This window comes from Phalacrocorax aristotelis, chromosome Z, assembly GCF_949628215.1.
Source record: "Phalacrocorax aristotelis chromosome Z, bGulAri2.1, whole genome shotgun sequence".
Taxonomy (NCBI): domain Eukaryota; kingdom Metazoa; phylum Chordata; class Aves; order Suliformes; family Phalacrocoracidae; genus Phalacrocorax; species Phalacrocorax aristotelis.
This window is the reverse complement of record NC_134311.1, coordinates 45221797-45236118: the sequence shown is the minus strand read 5'-3', so window position 1 is coordinate 45236118 and position 14322 is coordinate 45221797. Positions and strand designations below refer to the sequence as shown.

Here is a 14322-nt window from a genome sequence, read left to right as displayed (position 1 = left end):
GAGGTGCCAAGCTCACAGCTGTACCCACTGCCCAGTAACGTTTCCGCGGCTGTACATAACTTGTAGCGTGCAACATCTCCACACTTGCTGCAGCCGCCCCCGCGGCGCCGAGATCCCCACCGGAGGAGTTCAGCCTGATCCTCGGAAAGAAATGTCACAAGCCCACTACCAGTCCAATTATCTTTCACCCCAACCGCTACAGTTGTACACTACGCTGTGTGCAAGTAAACACAGACTCAACATTCCTTAGCAATTATTCGCTTGGGGTTTTATTTAAACATAAAAAGGTCAATGCTGTCACCAGAAAGATCCCTACGTTCAATTCTTTTTTTGCAATTTTCTTTCGTCCCACATCTGTTTGTATCTCTTTGCCCTCCATTTTTCCTTACTTTTTACATTCGCTTCCCCTTTCTTCTACAACTGCCATCCTTATTCCTGGAAAACTTTCCTTTTTAAGCATTTACCCTCCTCTAGTCTCAGGCCCCACAACTGATAGCGTCAAGAGGGCCAAGATTTTTGCACGCAGAAGGCATGAAGAGAGAAAAGGAGTCCTTTTGTGCATAAAGCACTCTTGCCAAAGGGAAGCTCTAAGCTTCTAAGCTCTGTAGGTACAAAGCCGAACAAAAAGAACCTGAGAGAATCTGAGACAAAGTCTCTTACCCTTTCCGGCAGCAAAGAGGTAGATGAAGAAGTGCTTTTCGTGTAGACTGAAAGGGGAAGTTTCGTGGGCAAATCCTCATCAACTCCTTTTGTTGGCAGCCCTTTACGCAAAGCACTGGAGAACAGCGCTATGTCGGCAGGAGAACAAATAATTAGCATAGATTAGATCAGTTGGCTATGCTGATGAGGCTATTCCTGGCTTGTAGAATGGGAGCTTGACACCCATGCTAATGAATTAATGTAGCATGCATTCCTTGGGAGGAAAAAAATGAGAATTTTTATGCAGCTAAGTAAAACAGTACTCATTTAAAAAAATCCCCAGAATCCCTAAGCTAGACAGGTTCACCTTTAAAATGGAGAAATATAAGTTAAACATGGCAAAAGCACGTTGTATGAAAAAGACTTTTTTATGCTTCTCTTTATTCAGCTCTTTGCCCTGCAGTGTAAGGGCCGTTTGTGCGTGAAAAGTCTTGTTGATCATCTTCATCCAAAGCCAAAATATCTGGGATATCATCTGACTCTGAAGACAGGTCTGTAATAGTGAAATCTGGAACCTGTGTAGGAAAGAAATTTCAATTAATTTAAAAGTAAAACCAAATAAATTTGTGCCTCTCTGAAGTCAGGAGACAAAGGTGCTCAGCATCTCTAGAAATCATACATAAAATACCAAATAGTGAAATATGCTCAGTCACATATAAAACACATAGCATTAAGACAGACCAAATACTATGCAAGACGTTGATCAGTTGCTTAGAAGGCAGGATTTTATAGTACAGATGGAGCAGAGCTGAACTTAGTGGAGCGTATTTAGTGAAACTGGTGACTGGAAAATTAAGAAAGGAAGTTTTTAAACTTATTTTGCCTTTCTTCCTTTCTTGGGAGCAATGGGCTATACAAAGGAACCTGCGCTGAGGAGCTTCATACAGATTGCTCTGTACTGCTCTGCCTGCCTACCACATCAGACCTTTCCTAAGGAGACAAATATTGGGAACTGCAATCCCATTTGGCCTCTGTTTTAACTGCATGTATAGTATTCTGGACCGTTATGCAGCAACAGGTTTCAGGAATTGCCAGAGACATTAGTGATACATGGATGTTACTTCTAAAAATGTTGTCTAAGACACTTAGGAGCTTAAGTCCCAATGCTTAAGTCCCCTTAGTAGGACTTAGATTACTTAGGCACTTCTGAAAAAAAGGGATATAATTAAGCAATTTACTAATAACCAGAAGTTTTTTGCCCCAAATGAGAAATAGTTGCATCTATAGTTTGATTCAGGGTTAGCTTCAAGGTTGGTGATGTGACATACTTGGAGCCAGGCACAGAATTATGTAACTTAAGCTTAGCACTGACTGGAGAAGCAGTCTGCTTCCTAACTGCAAAACACCTTTTATTAAAGATGTTATGCAGGACAGATCTATGCTTTACCTGCTGTAAAGACATGTCAGAAGAACAGAGAACACATCAAAGGATAAAGGGATTACTGTTTCAGCTATCAGGTTGTAGGAAGCACTGAATATGAATGACTCAGTTCCTTAGAGAGTAGGTAGCCATAGGGCACCAGGGGCTTATAAATATTAAAATATTAATTAAAACTGAGCTTCAGAAGAACTTAAGCAACACATCTCTTATCAGGCACTAGTGTGAAGACAATGAAATGTGTAGACAACTTTGAGAACCTAAGCTTGATCAAAATGAGACCATTAATCTTTGTCTCCTAAAAAACCAAAAGGTACTAGGAATGGGGGAAACACATCTTCCTACCAGCAAGAATTATCTTAGATCTTTCTGCTTATGGCATTTTACCTAGAAGTCTAATTACAGAATTTGGGGAAACCAACAAGTTTTCCCATTATCAGCACATGACCCTGTATTTCTTACTGCAGTACAAATGGCGATATCTAAGGCCAAGTAGTCCATACGCAAACTCATTTAAAAATCTGCCCAAACAGATGGTTTAAACAAATTGTTTAAACACAGATTATTATTATTTAAATACAGATATTTACACTGAGCAGCAGGGCACGTGACCATGTTCAGTAACTGCGTCTGACCAGTGATAATTTTCACCATATCCAAGGTTTAAGACACTTTTATTACTTATATCCATGTTGTTCTTACTGACAACACAACAATCACTCAAATGTAAGTTTTTGCTTTCTTCATCTCCTTAACATGTGTATTATAAGCAGCTGAGTGCTTCAACTTACTAGTAAGATGTTCATACCCATGAAAGAATTTCAAATTGGACTGTATCTGTCAGCATGAGAGTAAAACAGGGTTGATGTCAGTATGATTTATCTCAGTTTTGAACATGCTAATTTTATTAAAATAGCATATTCTCACATCTGCACCAGTCTAACTAAACAACGCAAAGCCCTTGCTGTTCTGGGCTGCTTAGGTTAAGGATCTTCAGTTCCATATCACTTTTCACAGCTGAGAGGAACTTAAAACAAAGCAATAAGTAAATTCTTGAACAAAGAATAAGGCCAGATATGACTCTTCTTCGTGCCACTTCGCTGTAAGGTGCAGTTAGATCATTTACACGGAATAGTGCAAAACTTACAAAACCCTTGCATGGAATGGTGCAAAACATACTTAAGTGTTTTGCTGTCTTCGTATACAAATGTTAATGTCAATACTAACTTAACTTTAATCCATTTCTTCTTGCTTAATATATTTCAGAACTGAGGCACTACCAATTTGAGAGATTGCTCTTATTTTGTGCACTGTCATAACAGGCACTTATTTTTAGTCATCAGAGACTGTATTATCCCAAAGAAATAACATTTCTATCTCAGTATGAAAACAAACACATTTAACAAAACATTGTGGACAATACCTCCCACAAGCTGTTGCAGGTAAGACTTTCTGATCATGCAAGTGACCAACAGATCAGGTTTAAAAGATAAGCTAGGTCCCATTTTCTCTTTTTAATTATACGGCTGAGATAAGCGTCTGGGTGGTTTTGTGTGGTTTTTGGTTGCTTGGTTTTGTTTTTAAATAAAGAGAAATAATTAATCATTCGTTTCCAAATCCTTTCACCTATTTTACCGGCTATGTAGTACTACTGTAAGTTGCAGTTGAGAAAAAAGTCATCATTAGCAATGAGAGAGATTTCAAAAAGCTTTTCAGCTTGAGGCAAACTAACAATATCCCTGCAACTCCAGTCCTTATACAAATCTTGTAATTTGGATTTGATCAATGTGTGTGCTGCTATAAATATGATGTTTGTGAAACTTTTATACCATATGGAGCTATTTATTAATGTTATATTTAAAACTTTTGTAGCAAAGGATTGTCAGTAATTATAGAATAACAGTTCTCTGTTAAATGAGCCTGGAAAGGGGAAGTTTCAACTAGCATGGATGATTTTTATGTCATCTCTTAACCAATAATTTTCTGAATTCTAAATAAACCCTAAATAACCTTACCAGTGATAATTACTTTGTTAGTATTCTAACCTTTACCATTCCAGTTTGTGTGTGACTAGCAGCCTTCAACGCTCTATTTCATGTAGTTTATCTGCCTTGCTGCGAACAGGATCAACTATTTCCTCAAATTTTCAACATATATGGTCTTATCTTTTTTTTAAAGGTTCCAGAGATACTTCACAGCTTTCTAGCCCAAGCTATACCCTCAAAAGTGTTTTCAGACTAAAAGCAAGCAAGTTTCTGTGCAGTATAGCTGAGCTGTTTGAAACCTGCAATTATGAACAGGTAAGACAGACGGAAAAAATTATGAGCAAGCTCTGCTTTCTACTTCACCTGCTTGCTGACATTCAGTAAAGCTAGACAGCCATCTAAGAGAGGACAGAACAGCAGTGCAACACAAGGCAGAACAGAGATGTATTACTCTTACATTAATAGTAGATGGTGCTGTTTATTTATCAGTCCTCACGCGAGTGAGCGGTTTGAATATCTTATTTGATTGATCACCTCAGAATGAAGGCCCAACACCTTAGTATTTTAATACATATAAGAGGGGAAATCCTGTCTTTGAACTGGCAGCTGTTCCCAGACCTGATTAGTCCCATTCTGTTCCTGACCACCTCTACAACAGTGGATACACTCTAAAAATTTTATTACAAGTTGAGATAAAAAAAGGATATTCTCTAGCTGGGCTCATCCAATAGTTAAAGTACACAGAATTAATTGCTGAAAGAACTCCAGAAGTCTTAACTGAGGCCCTAACTGGAAAGGAATATCTCACCATCTCATGTTAAACAGCCCCCTCACAAAAAGCAAGTATTTAAATCTTGAAGTTAACATAATCTTATCTGTAATCCTCTGTTGTTACAATTTTGTTTAATATTATGCTTAAAAGAGTGTCTTTGTAATACTCCTAGACCAACCCTGACTTAACAGCAAAACCAGCCCTCTCACATTAGAAGGCTAGACTACATGTAATTTGTTTCAGTGCCTACATTGTACCAGGTGGAGGCATTGTTCCACGTAGCAGTACGTCACTAGGTGATAAGCTTCCTTTGAATTCCATTTTTGCTTCACACTGTTTGGTGACCTCTTTGGAAATGGCAGCCAGCACTGCTACACTAAATGATTGCAACCCAAAGTTGCACAGGGTATGCATTAAGAACACAGACTCAACTTACCTGGACATCCCTAAACCAAGAAACCTCATTTCTTAATGACTGTATTTCTCTTCCAGGGGAGGAATTCACAGGATTTGTTAAGGAACAATTCCACCCAAGTAGCTGAATGTTAATGTACTTTACTCACCCCAGTTCAAAAGAGGGTAAATCAAGTTAAAGCAAGTTAAAACTGGTGTTTGCAGCTGAGGAGTATATACTGTTTACAGGGAGCCAGCCAGCAGTCTCATGCACACAGAAAACCTACTGCAAAGGCAGGACAGGAGTTTTTTGTCCACATCCTTCTCAATAGCAGAACATCCATCAGCTCACAGCTTCAGTCATCATTAAATGTAGGCAACAGCAAGAACCACAAAAGCAGCAGCAAAGCTAAGACTGAATGGAATGAGGCACAGGAACACAAAGGAAGGAAGGAAATGCTGCAGCAATATCTTACCTACCTATACACACACAAATATCTTTTTAGTACGTGTCTACTTCATTTGTATTTCAAGCTTGCTTTCTGCTGGACCCAGTTTGAAAGAGTCACAGAACAGCATGTTACATTTGTTTTAAACACCACTGAAATGGAGACAGACTTTGGCTACTGAAGCATTTATTACTAACATACAAAATGAATTACAAAAAGATGGCTACAAAGGAAAAAAAACCAACCGACACAAGAGCAGGCACCTGGGTACAAACAGCATGAATCTTGCCTTTATATTGCATATTTTAAAAATGTATTAATAATGATTTGGTCGGTCACTGGAACAGGCTCCCCAGGGAAGTAGTCACAGCACCAATCCTGTCAGAGTTAAAGGAGCATCTGGATGACACTCTTAGTCATATGGTTTAGTTTTAAGTAAACCTGCAAAAAGCAAGGAGGTGGACTAAATCTTTATGGGGTCCCTTCCAACTTGAGATATTCCATGATTCTGTGGTTATGTTACTGTGTTATAGAATAGTTAAGCTTATACAGTTAATATTAGCACTGTCACAGCATTTAAGTAACTCCAGCTGACTCATTCAGAAACCCCACTTTCAGCTTGGGAATTCTGCACTCACAGAACTTTTGTCATGAATTATGTATCAGTAGAATTTGAGACAGTCAGATCCATAATAATCTAACGCATCCTCTGCGGTAAGCAAGGCTATTAAATGCATTTCATAGTATGTAAGGCTTTTGCTTAGGCTGTACCAGAATTATGTAACAAATCAAATGCTTTTAGCTATGGTAGGTTTTATTCAGACCAACGTTATTAACACCATTAATAAGCATAGTGAGGTTACTTGACAGACAAACAAGGCATCTTGACAACTGTAAGCTGCCAGTATTTAGGCATTTGAGACAGTTTTGAGGTTTTACAGCAGCTTAACTACACAGGACAATACAGCTCATGTGTGAGAGTGTCCTTTCTCTGGATCATTCCCCCACGCCTATGTTTATGGATTTTCCTCCAAGGTTTTTTTTGACAGCTACACTTGCTAAGGCCACTTGTTTGGTTAGTCAGCAGGGTACATTCATGCTATGCAGTTTATTCAGTTGTGTGTTCACGCTGTTTGTCTTTCTGGCTGGAGTTTTTCTCCCCTTCACCTTTGCTCTCAGCGTGCTGAATGCCAGGCAGTTGTGGGTAAAAGGGACCTACCAGCCAGTTGAGCGGCGTGTTGTTAACAAGATAATCCATCACATCATCCAGAGACTCCTTAATTTTCTTCAGCTGTCCTTTGCTAGTGGTAAGAAGGGTGTCTGATAATTCTTGGAAGGACGATGCTGACCGAAAGCTCTGGTAGACGTCACCTGCCATTGACCCAACACTGTAAACCTGATCCTGCACATTCTGTGGCAGTCCCTGTAGGCTTGAGACTAGTGTGATGCAGGTGGTCTGAAGCTGTTGAGTGAGGCTTTGTGCAATAGCTAGAGTTCTTAACTCAATGTACTGGAAACAAAAAGCACAACAGCACATTAGTATCTCTTTGTGACTGTAACAGCTTTATGTTGCTCAAGATACAGAGAGAAGCAAAGTAAAGGGGATGTATGTAAAACAAAACCATAGCAGATAATAAATCAGGTCTTAAGTCTGAAGAGTCAGAGTCTTGAAAGTACGTGATATTTCTTCAGTGCTCAAGTACTCTGTGGAACAGAAATATCAGTAGCTTCTACCTAACAACAGATAAGCAAGCTCTGGTTTCATCTCTGGATAACAAGTCAGGTAAGCAGGCAAGTATATTCTCAATGAACCGCTGTTTAAAGCTACATTAAGACTCAGTGAGTCTGTGCCTAAGCCTGCTGTACGCTGAGAAATTGTTATTTCTGGTTTGGCCATATCAGAAAAGTGACTCCCAACACAGGTTCACATGCTGAACAGGATGAACACTCTCTTGGAAGCAGAATGAATCCTAGGGTGTTTGCAGGAAGTGGGCTCATCTGAGAGTTTGGGCATTCCCTACTTTTCATAGTAGTCACTAGTCAGCTGCCCTGGGCTTCAGCATTCAGATTCCACATTTGCACATAAGATTCTGTGATCTTAAGATGCCGCACACTTTAGCGACTGTTAGTTTGCCGTTACCTTACAGGATACAATCTGTTTATTTCTGGTTTACATTTACGTCTACTTACCTCAGCGCTATGCAGTTCATCATCATTTTGGCCTGTATTTTTCTTCCATTCTGCCCAGGATTGATAAAGCTTTTCCTGAGCATCAAGAAGTTTCTGATTGGCACTATTCATATTCTTTCTGGCATACTCAATCTGAAATACAGCCAAATAAAGAAGTAAAGCAAAGAATCCAAACAGTTCCATTAAGGCTACCCTACCTTACCTACTTTGTAACCACCTTTTTAAATACTTGCTTAGAGATACCCGCAGCAAGAGCAAGCCCCTACAGAATCAGATATTTTATTAACAAAAAGGACTTAAAGGACTGAAGTGTTTCTAAATTGCAAGACACTTACTTCAGTGAATGAAGTCTGTGTCAGACCCAGCACTCTAAAACAGGAATATCACTTTAAATGTGCCGCCGCTATTTCTGCAGTGCTTAAAGTTACAAGCGATTGCTGGTTAGTTTACAGCTCAGCCTGAGTTAGGACCTCTCCTGAATGGTGAGGAAAAACTCTGAATGGGAGTTGCTTTATATTTAGAAAATGCATTCAGTTTGAGAGAACAATTCCAGTTTTCCTATGCCTCCTTTGGCTGTTTTCTGCACTCTAAAACTATGCCAACATTTGGTTTTTAGACCTCAAGTGAAAGCTTAAAAACTTACCAGACTAACAGTGTGGTGGAGCTGAGAGATTGTCTCCTGGCTTTTCTGCTTAGCATCTCTAACTTTGTTTAAGGCTTGTTGGTAGGCACGTGTGTGGACCTTTGAAGACAGAGATCCTAGTCGAACATAGTAGCTTGGCTTTTGAACACCAACTTCAAAACCTTCAACTTTTGCAGCTTCTTTCTCTAGATATGTAGAAAGGAAGCAAATTGACCCCTGCAAGAAAGCCTAAGAGGTCTGAGGCAATTTTATTTGCTTAGTAATAGCTGAATACTAGACTTGTTTAGTAATCCTTTAGCACCAGGTTGATATACCACCATATGTGGAAATCCTTACTCTGCTTCCCTGTGAAGATGCTATTACAACCAGCAATGCAAAAGGCAGTTTGGGAAGTACATGTCCCTTCCTCACTATGACTAAGTAATAAATGAATGATTGCTTCCTTCTCACCAGTACCAGCATTCCAACAAAATCAAACCTTGAATTGGTCTTACCTAGTTCTGCTTCTGTAAGAGGGAGGTACTGGTCTACAAAGATCTCTGATTTAGTGAGAGCACTGTCCACTCCGCTGCTCACCATTTGCACCACACGACTTCCCAGGACAGTGTTAATGCTGCCATTGACAACTGACTTGGTCATTTCTACGCTGTCTTGCATTGCTTCTTTAGTTCTGCCCACAACTCCAGTGATTGTGTGAGCAACAGATTCCTTGGCACCAGTCACAGTCGTTGTTACAGCTTCTCTGGCTCCAACAACTACATCCTTGGCATTGGCGACAACCTGCCATAGGCAATAGATTGATTCACTAGAAATATTTTCTAGAGATCTACATAATCCAGGAAATATAAATTGACACTAAAGCTTGTACAGGTATTGGTTACCTAAGAAATTCTGCACTGAAAACTTGTACAAGACAAAAAATATGGCTCCCACACAGCCTTCAGCTCAAAACACTTCAGTGAATGTAATTCAGGCACTATTTGCTTCATGCTGAGCAGGAAAGAGATAAGGACTCGAATTTTTAAAAAGACACCCACTAGTGAACAGCAGCCTTAGATGTATCAAATGGTGGGCAAATTAAAAAAAAAAAAAGGCTTCATTGCCTCCCAAAGGGAACAAACAATTCTACAGAAACACTTTTACTTCCTCATTGCTTCTAAACAATGCGTCAGGGGTGCCTTATTGAAATCTGTCTCCCTGTATTTTTAGTGATAATACAAAAGAGGAAGGCTGTGTAGTTCTTCTGCTTAGCATATGTACATGCAAAGAAATTACCTTGTCAGTGGGTTGATTCAGTATAGGCAGTCTCTCTTCAATTTTGTCTAGACCTATACATGCATAGCTGTTGGCAACTACAACTAGAAAAGAAATTACAATAGTTGGTTTTAATTTTTATTTATACTAAGGAAAAACAACTCCAGCTGAGAATTTATCTTGAAACAGAGCAGATGCAACAATGCTTTTAAGTAGTTTCCTCCCCTTTCAGTGACATTTGAGGCAGCAAAGCCCAAGAGCAAGGCAGGTTTATAGTGCCAGAATAAAAGCTCACTTGTAGGCACGGAAAATCTGTCCAGTAACTGTTAGAACAAGCTGAAGCACTTGGCCTTCTGCCACTTCATGACACGAGGCTTCTGGCTGCAACAGCCTTGTGACACAGTTGCCAAATTTAATCACAAGTGTTCTGGGTGAGAGAAAGTACAAAGCAGCATTTGAAACCAGGTGAAAGGTGAGGAAGGCGTTGTGCAAGACACTATGTAACCATCTCAGATATCAAGATGAGTCAGTCAGTTTAGTATTGCAAAAGATGTTAAATCACACCCATCCGTAATCAGTTACTCAACAAGTCAGGCAACATGTTCAGCCAACTACCTGAAACAGCACTCCAGATCAGCATGCCCATACTAAACTCTAACTGCATCTGGATATATAAAGCAATGAGTTGAATTACAGTTAACAGCTCCATCTTTGCCTTACTTTGTGGTTCCAGTTTCTGGATGATAGGCATAGCACCTGTCATGGCCACCGAAGTAATTGTCTTCACTCCTTTCTCTGCCATCTCACATACTGACTTCAGATAAGGATGGTTATCTTTTGTGGTAATGTAAGCTGTGGACACCATATCATAGGTGGAGCTCACCAAGGGGAGGTTGACAACCCTCAATACAATGTTCTGTTTAAAAGAGAAGGAGGTAAGTCGACTCCTGTTTTTCTGAACTAGACATAAAAAGAAATTATGGAGCTAACTCAGACATACCTGGTGTGGATCAATTGCTGCCAACGCCATTTTTTCAGTCTTTGAATCTCACACAGCCTGTGAAAGAAGCATATCTGATCATCCTCATATCTATTTCACTTAATCAGACCCTGAAACCAACAACCCTTTTGTAATCAACCTCACTGATCTAGAGGATTAGGATATTCACATTCTTGCATACAGGAATTACATTTTATTTTAACAAAATTTAGAAATCCAAAACTGTTTCCTAATTACTTTGGCTTAAGCAATACAAATGGGGCACATGCTTTTGTGACAAGATGGGGAAAGGCTTTGAGGTACATCAGTTCATTGCAAAATTACCGAAGAGTTACCAACTGGTGGACTGATTTATTTTTTCTAGAAGAAATAGACACACTTGGGCTTATCTGTTCAGCCAGGACAAAGAAATACCAATCAACAAGTCACTAAAACTCTAGTTTAGGATGTTTAAGTCAGATGAAGAATCCACCACGAATATCTTTAATCAGATTACATCTCCTACTAGCATAAGGGAGTCAAGTTTTACATTTGAGTCATCACTGCTGTCCCAAATCTTGAAAACACATGGAAGATTGAGGTGAAGTACTCATTTCAGTAAGCTCAGCTCAAACCTCACAAGTCACTCCACTAAACTCAAGTTGTTCACTATCTCTAGTGCCATGCCAGATGCCCGTGTAGAGCTCCCCCCACTCAGCTTGCTAAAAAGTTAGCATTCCTATAACACACAGAGCATAGGACTTTCCCACTGTAGAAAATAACTCTCCTTTGTGCTAATTTCGATTTAATTATTACCCATCCCACACAGAAACAGGCTGTGGTCACCAGTTATTCAACAACCCTACACCACTCAATTATTTTCCAACATGTATTCCAATGGATAAAATACTAACAGCTCTCCCCATATGAGCCCTATAAAAGGAGAGGGATATTGCAGTACCACACAAGGAGAACACACAGAAGTGCATTGTCATCCTATGTACGTATGCAGGCTGAACTAAATCTGCAAGAAGCACTTTTTGCATTGATGGTTTCTCATGACACTTAAGTTCCAGAAGAACCTGCATACACGAACGCAACAGAAAGGCAAGCTAGAATTCAACAGGACTGTGGTTTTCAAGGGTTTCTGCTAGGTTTGTCAAAGAGCCAACAGCAGTTTTCTTTCTTGTACGTGTGGCAATATCAAAAGGAGTGCGTTAATATTCTGCCTGAGGTCAAGTAAAACTTTTCCCTTGCATAATGGGGAACAAGAACAAAGACATGCTGTTAATATGTGCAAATATACCTGTAAAATGTTAACACACGTGCCATAAGGTAACACCTGTAATGAGATTAACCACTGTACACAGAACATACAAGCAGGTAACAGACAAGGGTTACAGGAGTAACAAGTAAGTCTTGCTTCCATCCATCAAGTGTTGAAATACCCACCGAAACATGCTGTGCTTCTTATAGTATTACAAGTTACATTACTTAGAGTACAACTGAAGTTCACTTTGAACTGCAAAACATGCTGTAGAACAGGAGAAGAGGCTAGAAGTGCAAAATCTGGCCTCTGAAGGAAGAAGGGCCCTTTAAGGATTATTCGGTATTTGTAGAGTCCCAAAAGATCCAGCTACGCATGGCATGGATTTGAACTTTAGTGCTAAAATAGGCGGGCTAGTCTGTGAAGTTATTGCTGCTCTTAAAGACAAGGAAGATAGTTAAGACCTTGCACAGTTTTGGAGATCACTTCAATAGTCTTAGCTCTGGCAAAAATCAGTACAAAAGTGTATTTTGGAGACAGCAAAAAATCCTGGACAGGAAGCGGAATGAACTAAGTCACAACTTCAATTTCTGCTCTCCCCTGCCCCCACGCTATGGGAAAGAAGTTAAAGTCCGGAAAGCAGCACGACGAGCCACGCAGAAGAATCAGGAGGCTTGCCCCGGCTAGCCGTGGTGCCCAAGGGAGGAAGGCATCCCCATTTTCAGGGATCACCGGAGACCTCTCCATGTTCGGGGCGCTGCAAAGCCCCTGCCGGGGGCAGACCAGCGCCTCAGCACTTTCTGGTCCCGGGAGCGTCTTAAGCAGCCCACCGAAACGCACCGGGATCGGGGGGACCTCAGGGGCGGGGGCGGCGGCAGCGGAGGCGGCCCCGCGCAGAGCCGCCGCCGGGCGCCACCATTTTGCGAAGCCAGCCCCGCCGGCCGAGAGGGCGCAGAGTGCGGCCCCCGCCGCACCGCGGCCAGGGGCATCCGGGTCGGGCCCCGCAGGCGGCCGTACTTACGATGGAGGGAGAGAAACGCCACCACTGCCACCGCCGCTGACTAGGTAGACCCGCCCTCGCCCTGCTATTTATGGGGCGCGGCCGCCGACGGCCGCTCTCTCGCGAGAAGAGAGCGCGTCACAGCCGCCGCGTGTCGTCATGGCCGCCGCGCCATGTCACCGCCGCTGCTGGGCGGGAGTGGGGTAGGGCAAGGGGTTGGAGGCATAGTCTCCCCAGTGCCAGTCAAGCGTCTGAGCAGGCAGGTAGAGCCTCGTCCTAAAACGGAAATCTTAGCAGGAATATGAACAAGTAGGAACGAGGAAACTCCTGTTCAACTGGTCTTTCAGAAGAGCAGTTGCTAGGACTTTAATACAAACAAAAGGACCAGAAGGACTTGTTGATCTAGGCTTTCAGAGGCCCGTAGGCCTACAAGTAGCCTAGCCAAGAACAGATAGGTTACAAACAAAATTATCTCTTCTCTCATGCAAATATTTCAGCTATCTGCTTGGGGGCTGTGTGGTCTTAAATTAATCACCTCTCTTTCTTCACCCAGCACCTCTTCACCTGGACTTGTCCCAAGTGGGGCTGGAACACGGGGTGAAGTGAAAGAGGGGGCAACTGACTCTAAGACCTCCAGGCAGCTGCCCATCCCCAAGTGAGCTTCCTGCTCTGAGAGGCAGACAAGCCTCCAGTCTTCTCCAGTGCTACAGGTCCAGTTCAGCATGCTCACAGACAATCGGCAGATTTAAACACGCATTTGGTATGCTGTAACTTTCTTCACTCCAATGGTGCTCTTCACTTGTAACCTATAAACAAATGAGACGCACACCACCATTAGGGATATCAAACCATCAGGGAAGAATAATTCTAGGCAAAAGTACAAATACATATTTACAATTAAAGCTGTATTTAGCTCATTGTTGCTGTAGTGACAGGGTGTCAGAAGAGAACAGGCTGACAAGGAAGATTCGGGCCTTAAGTGTAATTGTGGGGGATGAAATTGCAAGTAACTTAGCACTGTTTGACACATCCTTGAACTAAAGCAATGCGGCAGTAAAAGACAGAGACAGGAACGTGGGAAATGCCAAGAAGAATTTAAGTAAGCTAAACCAAATGAAGTAGCGCAAATAGAACAGCCTATTAGAATGTAGCGTAAGGCACGTGCTTAGAGCTAGAGCAAACAGAACAGCCTATGAGAATGTAGTATAAGGCGCATGTTTAGAGCTAGCTGACAAGTAACAGAAATTGTTTGTGCATGTGATCGTGTGAGGAATGTGTTGAAAAGATATACAAGCAATGAAAAGCTGACAATA

The 14322-nt window shown here is 41.3% G+C and overlaps 2 protein-coding genes across 3 annotated transcripts in view; one reads left to right on the top strand and one right to left on the bottom strand.

The window, feature by feature from the left end:
• Positions 1 to 14322, top strand: part of DENND4C (DENN domain containing 4C) — a 179582-nt gene that overhangs the window by 51777 nt on the left and 113483 nt on the right. The window lies entirely within an intron of this gene.
• PLIN2 (perilipin 2) lies at positions 243 to 13155 on the bottom strand. Its single transcript, XM_075079970.1, has 9 exons — positions 13031 to 13155; positions 10764 to 10820; positions 10484 to 10679; positions 9785 to 9867; positions 9004 to 9289; positions 8510 to 8694; positions 7867 to 7998; positions 6896 to 7186; positions 243 to 1214 (listed from the first exon to the last, which is right to left on the bottom strand). Exons 2-9 carry the CDS (start codon positions 10791 to 10793, stop codon positions 1080 to 1082), a joined length of 1338 nt encoding a protein of 445 aa, XP_074936071.1. The 5' UTR covers positions 10794 to 10820; positions 13031 to 13155; the 3' UTR covers positions 243 to 1079.